Here is a 7,720-nt window from a genome sequence, read left to right as displayed (position 1 = left end):
CCCCCAGCTGCTGAGGCTATTATTTTCCAATTTCAATTTGACACCCCAGCCTTTCATGCTAATTCTATTATTGTAGGAAGTTTATGTGATTTCATATCACTAGAAATCGGCAGCATATAATAACCCTTTGGGCAAGGAAAGCGAATCCCCGCAGCCGCCAACGGGAAAATAATTACTTTCATATCAAAACGCACCAGGAGCTGGCCTGGTCCTTACAGCCTGAAGCTGCTAACCTCATGTGGGGCGGGGGGTGAGAAAGGAGGGTAGGGGGGGGGGTGCCGGCGAGCCGGGCAAAAAATGGAGGGGATGGCCGTTCGAGGAATACATTTGTTAAGCAATGAACACGCGGACGGGGATCTCTAGAAACAAGCGAGGGAAGTGTACAGGGTTGTTTAAAAATTGATTTAAAGAGTACCTTAAAAAAAAACCTCACCCATTTTTAACCTACTCTTTAAAATCAGATCCAAAATTATCATTCTTCCTATCGATTTTTAACAGGTTATTGTTCTTTTTAAAGGTATTTTTTTAAGTGACGACGAAGAAAAGGCCAGGTCTGATTTTTAAACAGACTTTTATTTATCAAAAAAGTGTGTTATTTTTTTCTTTTTTTTACATATATAAATATCTTTAAACATTTTTGCAATTTACAAGGTTTGAGGAGTCGCTGTTGTGTCTGGTTGGTGGGGGGGGAGGGGTAAACAGTTTGCATTCAGGTCAAGTCCAGCTTCTGCCAAAGAAAAAGTGAAGCCCGCCGCCGCCCGGAGCTTTTGGAAAGGAAAGCAAATGAAATGAAATGAAATGAAATGAAATAATAAAATAAAGCATTCCCCCTTTTTAAAAAAAATCGGTCACCTGATTTCAAGAGGGCAAAGTTAGAGCCTGGGAAGGCGGGGGAGTATGGGAAAATATAGGGATAAGGAGAATCTAGGAAAAGACTTTGGATGTCAGAAGTTTCGATCGGTCGTGAACCGTGCCCCCCGCCCGCAAGGAATCTAGCAGACAAAGATGCTGATCTGGCCCCCTCCCGCCCCTTCCTTTAGTCCATATCGACCTCCTCACAGTCTAACTGTTGGTCTCCGTCGGACAGTTTCTCTCCATCGCGCGGCAATCCGAATTGCCCTTGGCGGGGCCGGCGTCCTTCGGGGCGACCTGGGGGGCGCCGCGGGCCGCTGCTGCCGTCCGCCTGGGACGCGGAGTCGCCGTAGGACGCGGGGGAGGCGGCCGACGAGCAGGTGGCGGCCGCGGCCAGCGGCGAGGCGAGGACCTTCCGGGGGAGCGCGGCGCCGCTTTCGCCCGGCGCGGAGATGGCGGCCGTGCTGCTGCTCTTGGGGGGCGCGGGGTCCGGGCTGGGGTTGGCGGCCGGGAGCGGGGAGCCCGCGGGGGCGTCTCCTGGGCTGGGTTGCTCTTGAGGGCGGCCTGGGGCACGATGAAGCCCAGCGGCTGCGTGATGGGGTACAGGAGGAAGTGGCCCTTGCCGATCAGGGCGCGCGCCGGCGGGGCGCACGGGGCCAGCGCGGGCGGGAAGTCCAGCGCCGCTTTCCGCCGCGGCGGGGAGTCCGACAGCAGGCTCTCCACGCTGAAGGGGTGAGCTTGGGAAGCCCGCGCCGCCCGGGGGCGCCGCGCACATCCGAGCCCGACGGGCCCCCGGGCTGGTCCTTGGCTGCGCAGCGGCCTGGGTAGAAAGCCGAGGCGGCCGCGTCGCAGCTGCCGGGCAGGGGCGGGTGATGGCCGCCGCCCGAGGGCGTCTTGCAGCCGTCGGGCGGGTCCGGGGAGAGGCCGCCCCGCCGCCGCCGCCGCCGCCGTCGCTGTCCGAGCTCTGCGTGCTGCTGTTGACCGAGAGGCCGCTGGGCGAGTGCAGGGCGCGGCCCTGGCCCTTGAGCAGCTTCTTGTCGTGTTTGCGCTTCTTCTTCTCCATCCTCTCCAGCTCCTTGCGCGCGATCTCCTCCGGGTCCATGGGCTCGCCGCTGCAGGTGGTGGGATGCGAGTTGTGCGCCGGCCGCCCGGGCCCCTTCTTGGTGTTCTCCTTCTTTCGCCACTTGGCCCGCCGGTTTTGGAACCAGACCTACACACCGGAGAAGGAGAAGCGGTTACCAGCCGGGCCCCCTCCCTCCCTGGAGGCCAGGGCGGCGCCTGGGTCGGGGCCCCGCGCGCCTCGGGTTTGGCGGTCGCGGGAAAGCAGGCGCGCCCTTCGGAGGCGCGGAAGGAGTCCTCGCGGCGGCATCTGCGCGCGCCTTTTCACCGAGATTCGGAAGAAAGGAAGCGGGGGAGGGGGGTGTATATATAAAGAGCACAGGGACTCGAGGATTCCTACCCCACAGGCCAGAAAAGTTTGGGGAGTGCTGGGGAGGGAGGGCGAAGAGCTGGAAAATGCAGGGCCCTGGGAAGTGCCCCGCGAGCAGAAGAAAGCCTGGAGCCCCAAATCAAAGAATGGTGGGATTTTCCGCTTCCCTCGCTCTTTCCTCTCCTGCGGCGTGGAAAGGGAGGTCTTTGCTAACCGGGTTTCTCTCCGCCCCCCCGCCCCCCGCCCCATTACTTGCAAACGGCCAGCGCCGCATCTTTCTCCAGCAAAGTTGCGTTCACCCAAAGGGAACCGTGCTACAGGATTTGGGCTGCTCGGCGATCCTTTACATTCTCCATTTCTTCAGCGGCTGGGGAATAACTTGGTTTTTAAAAGACAATTAAAGGCTGTTGTAGAAAGCGGGGAGAGCGTGAGGCAGAAATTGCGCGGATGGAGACAGCCAGAGGGGACAACTTTGCGCAAGTTATAACTAATAACTGAAGCGGCGGCGAAGCCCACACGCAACCACTTTCTCCTTTCCGGAGAGGGTGACGGTGTTTCACACAAAAGGCCAAGAGTTTGGCGACCTCTAACAAATTTAGGACGGCATGGACCAGGGAAAGCCTTGGAGGATAATAGGTCACCTCGGTAGAGGCAAATCCCCCTGCTTTTTCGCAATGCGTTTGCGAGGAATCCACCATTTTTCGTCCGAGAAGGCCCATCCCGCGCTTTCTCAGCAGCTCCAACGCCGCCAGCCGCCTCCTTGCTGGATTTTGGGGGGGGGGGGAGAGTTGGGCGAAATAAAGACTCTGAAATTGACCCACGTCGGAGATCAGCTTGGCACCCCCGTCCCAAAAAAATCGGAAGCCAATGGACTGCGAAGAACTCCGCCAGTTTTTAAAAAAAACCCTTCCACTATTTTTCTCCCCAACTTTAAATATGATGATGAGATGGTGGAGGAAACACGGAGACAGCACGTTTTCTAGCTGGGGGGGCGGGGGTGACCAGCCATCTCTGACAAGAAATTGCGGAGAAGGAGAAAGGGACCACAGAAAGGAGAGAGCGAGGCTGAGTAATCCAAAGGTTTCAGTGTTAAAAATTGACATATTCTTTCTGAATAATAACAATAACCGCAACCCCACCCCCCCAATCGGTCTTTCCATTTCTCATTTCCATTGTAAACCTCAATGGAGGAAACTTAAAAAACCAAATCATTGGGGGGAAAACCCAACGACAACAATCCCACAATAATTCATTTCAATAATCCGTTTTCCAAAGCAAACAACGATTTACAGGCGGGGAGAGGAGGGAAGTAGGACCCTTGTGTGGTTTTTTACTGTTTTCAGGATAGTGTTTTTAAGAAAACGGGGGAGGGGGGAGAGAAGGGTCCTCTGGGTAGGCAGTTTCATTCCAAATCCTGGTTTTCAGCCGTCCCCAAGATAGAATCGGCTCGGCTGGCAGCAGATTGCAATCCCTGCTCCGTTTTTTTTACCTTTGGTGTTAACTTTCACCAGGCCTTGTCAGGGAGAATTACTAATTATCCTATTAGAGGGGGAATCAGGGATCTTGACTTCAGTCAAAACCCTTGAACAAATTGGATAAAAGGATTTCGAAATAGAAGAGGTCAAAAGGGGAGAGGCAGGGCCGAAGTATTTTGTAAATACACTTTTTAGAGACAGTGCCAGCATATAGATGAATAAGAGCCAGGCCCTTATTAGAGGGGAGAGGGCTGCACATTGTTTATTTTATTTTATTTTTATTTATGCTATGCGTCTCCAGTTCTATGTCTGATGCAGTGCGGGTTATATCGCTTGCATCGACCCATTTTTCCGATTTTAGGGTCAGGATTTAGTTTCAGCATCCTTGGCTCTGGCTTTTGGGAGATCCTGAGGCTCTGGGCAAAGTTGGGAGAGGGCAAAGTTGGGAAGGCTGTCCTTCCCCGGACAGCCTTCCAAAATTCCAAAGTCGGCTGGATTCTCACCTCGGTTATTCAGCCCAATTAATTGCCCCCTTTGAAGTGGAGGTGGGTATTAAAAGCAGCCCCGATGCAACGCGTTTGCGGGGGACAAGTGAGCAAAAGCCACGGGGGGGTGGGGTGGGCTGGGGGGGAAACAACAACAATGTGGATGTCAAAGCATTCCAAGCATTACAACTTCATTCTCACAGCCCCATCCACCCCACAAATGCAAAATGCTGCGTTTCTCATTTTTGCAGAGATTTAAGGCCGGTTAGTTTTAGGAGATCTTTATGTGGCTTTCTTCTTTTCAGGACTGGGAGAGGGGGAGGAAATAAGACGGAAATTAATCCCAAGAATTACAGATTCCCCCTCTTCTCCCAAAGAAGAAGAGAGGGGAGAGGGATCGAGGCCATCACAGGCCTCCCGAAGGGATTCGGAGCCGGGAGGAGCGCAAAGCGGCCTGAGCCTCTCAGCCTCCGCAGGGGCCTACTGGCCCTGACCGCGCCGCATAACAGTCAGCCTCGGTGGGGCGAGGGCCCAGACGGAGCGGAAGCAGGCCCAGATGGCGCTGGGGGCCGTGGTGGACGAGGCTTCCCCAGCCCGGGGCTGCGAGGAAGGGGGAGGCGGCGCCGCGGTTTACCTGCACTCGCGACTCCACCAGGTCGAGGCGCAAAGCGAGGGCTTCCCTCATGAAGACGTCGGGATAATGGCTTTCGTTAAAGGCCTTCTCTAACTCCTCCAGCTGCCAACCCGTAAAATTCGTCCGGGTCCGTCGCCTTTTGCACCCCGGACTTTCCTTGTCTGGATCGACCGAGTCTGCGGGGAGCGGAGAAAGCAGAAAGGCAGTTCAAGGGAAAGGAGCCGCCCCCCCCTCGGCATCCGCCCCAGGAAGGAATCCCCTTGGAAGCCTTTCCGCGCCGGAATATTTTCAGATGTCCAGCAATGGGGGAAGCAGAGGCGTTTTTAAAGGAATCCGAATCCACCCGCCCCACATCTAAACGCTTCCCTGTTTTTTTCCTTCGCTCCTAAAACTCCTTCCTCAGAAACAAAAGCTGCTGTTTACAATAGATCGTTCAAGGAGGTGAAAAAATTAAATAAAAATGAAATGATGGAAAGCAGCCAGATGCAGCACGCTCGCTGGCCCGCCTTTCTAAACAGGATTTCGCGCTTGCTTTTTCTCTGCCTAGAGTTAGCACCTACTTGAAAGCTAAATTGTGGGGAGGGGGGGCGCGTGGGTGTGTGTTTAGAGTTAATTGCCACGTGCCTCGTCGCCTCGCCTTTTTTTCTCCCCCACCCCCAAGGTAAAGTTCAAGAAAGTGCTTTTGCCCAAATCACAGTTAACGGGGGATCTTACGGGGATCTGGAAAGGCCTTTTCAAAGGGCTGTTTTCTGCGCACCACTGCCGGGTTGAAACAACAGGGAAGCCATTAGACACTAGCTTTACGATTCCCAAGCCTTGGGCTACAACATCGGCTAGCTCCGCCGCGAAGCACGATTGGGGGAGAAATAATAGTAATAGTAATAATAATAGTAATAATAGTAATAATAATAATAATTTCTCTTGAAAAGCTTTTCTCGCAGAGGCTTCGGTGTCTCTGCAAAGCTCCGGTACCTCCAAAGGCCTCATCGCCCCCCTATTTTGTTGTCTGTTTAGACCGGAGAGCCGCCCCCCCAACCCAGGAACCCAGCGCTCAAAGGAGGGATGAATGGGAACAGAAACCCCTGCCTCTATTCTTTCCGGTGCGCGACGTGGGTCTCCAAACAATCCGGCTTCCCACCTTTGAAGTCCTTGTTGTCTTAAGAAGACTCCCTATACATCTCCTGCCATACACACGCCCCCCCCCCACGCGCTTCAAAGATGCCCAGGAAAGGTGATCCCCCGAATCCTAATCTTTTCCGGACAGATTCCCGCGGAAAGGACTCCGTCGGGCTCTCGCTGGAGCAATCCTGCCTGGACCAGGTTGGATAGGACCTTCTCCCCCCCCCGTGACCCCTCCCCAATTTCCTCAAGGACCCCTTTCCCTCCCCCGGCCCAACTTTCTGTATTTCTCACGGCGAGCGTTTCTGCAGCTAAGAAGCCAGAGCGACTGACCCGAATGGGAACAAGCCGGCCGCGGGGGGACGCGGGGTGGAGGCCGGACTGCAAAGCCTGGCCAACAAAGGCCGGTCTCGAAGCCCCCTCCCCACCTCCCGTTCAGACATGCCTAGGACTGAAATCCAGGTGTACTGGATTGCAGCCACCACCCCGCTCTTCAAAAGCAGCTGCTGATTTTCAACCACCCCTTTCCCCCATCCACTTCCTCCTCTCCAGGCTGCAAAGCCGGTTCCCCCGCGGAGGGGGGCCCGGATTCGCCCTAGGCCGCTGGCTTGGCAGGGAGGACGGGCGGCGACAGCGGGCCACTTACCGGCCAGCTTGAACGGCTGAGCATCTCCGTTGACGCCGCAGCCGGAGGGGAGGAGCGGGCTCGGGTTGACCACTGAGGCCGCGGCGGCGGCGGCGGCGGCGGCGGCGGCGCAGGAGCCGTTGAGTAATCCGTCGATGGAGAAGGGCACCGAGGCGGCGGCGGCGGCGGCGGCGGCCTGGAGCTGGTGGCCGGCCAGCTCGTAGACGTGGGGGGGCCCGATGGGGTAGGGGAAGCCCACCATGCCGCCGAACTGGGCATGGGGGTGCTCGAGGAGACGGCTGTCCATGCTGGAGCGGGGCCCGCGGGCGCTCAGCGCAGCTGCTGCCGCCACCGCCGCCGGAGGAGCGCGGGGGTGGCGGCGGCGAGGCGGTGGCGCAAGCCGGGCCGCCCGGGCGTTTTAACTTTAGCACCGGCAGGCCTCCCCATCATTAGGCTCAGGCCCGGGGAATTTGGGACCAATAAGAAGCAGGGATCGGGCCTGACGTCAGAGGCGGGCCGGGCAGGCGGGCCGGGCGGGAGGGGGGAGCCGACCGTTTTCCATATCGATTGCTAATTATACCTGACATCTACCCTCAATAAACAATATCACAACTGTCACAACAAGACAAGGAGAAGCCGAGGGGAGGGGGTCTCTCCTTGATAAGAACTCCGGCCCCCGAGGGAGGGGGGAGGACAGCCCGGGCCAAGCCGGAGGAGAGAAGCGGGGGCGCCCAGAGAGGAGCCGGGAGAACTTCAGAGGCTGGGAAGGGAGACCCGCCGAAAAACGCCGCAGCACCCCAGGGCCGCGCTCCTCGCGTCACCCGCCGCTCCCCCTCCGCGCCCAACCCACTAATAGATTTCCCCGCGTGCTGGGAGGAGGGCCGCTCTCCTCCCCCCCCCCCCCCCAATTCCTCTCACCTCCCCCGCGCCGTCTTCTTCCTCGTCGACACCAGAAACGTTTCGGCTCCTCTGAACCTTTTAAAGTGCTGTTGCTCCAATTACAGGGAGACATTGAGCGGCAAATAGACTGATCCAATAATAGGAGATTCATCATCCTTTCTTTCCAGGCCTGTCACAATGAATTTAAAACTACAACCCTTT

The 7,720-nt window shown here is 56.6% G+C and overlaps 1 protein-coding gene across 1 annotated transcript; it reads right to left on the bottom strand.

Annotated features, from left to right (window-relative positions):
• Nucleotides 1–1,364: 1,364 nt before the first annotated feature.
• UNCX (UNC homeobox) lies at nucleotides 1,365–7,001 on the bottom strand. The gene is given in 4 exon segments (XM_063314829.1): nucleotides 1,365–1,790; nucleotides 1,793–2,062; nucleotides 4,876–5,051; nucleotides 6,641–7,001. Coding segments are annotated over 4 exon segments (1,044 nt in total). The 5' UTR covers nucleotides 6,927–7,001; the 3' UTR covers nucleotides 1,365–1,478.
• Nucleotides 7,002–7,720: the final 719 nt, after the last annotated feature.

Source organism: Candoia aspera, chromosome 14, assembly GCF_035149785.1.
Source record: "Candoia aspera isolate rCanAsp1 chromosome 14, rCanAsp1.hap2, whole genome shotgun sequence".
In the NCBI taxonomy this organism is placed as follows: Eukaryota; Metazoa; Chordata; class Lepidosauria; order Squamata; family Boidae; genus Candoia; species Candoia aspera.
This window is presented reverse-complemented; position numbering and strand designations above follow the sequence as displayed.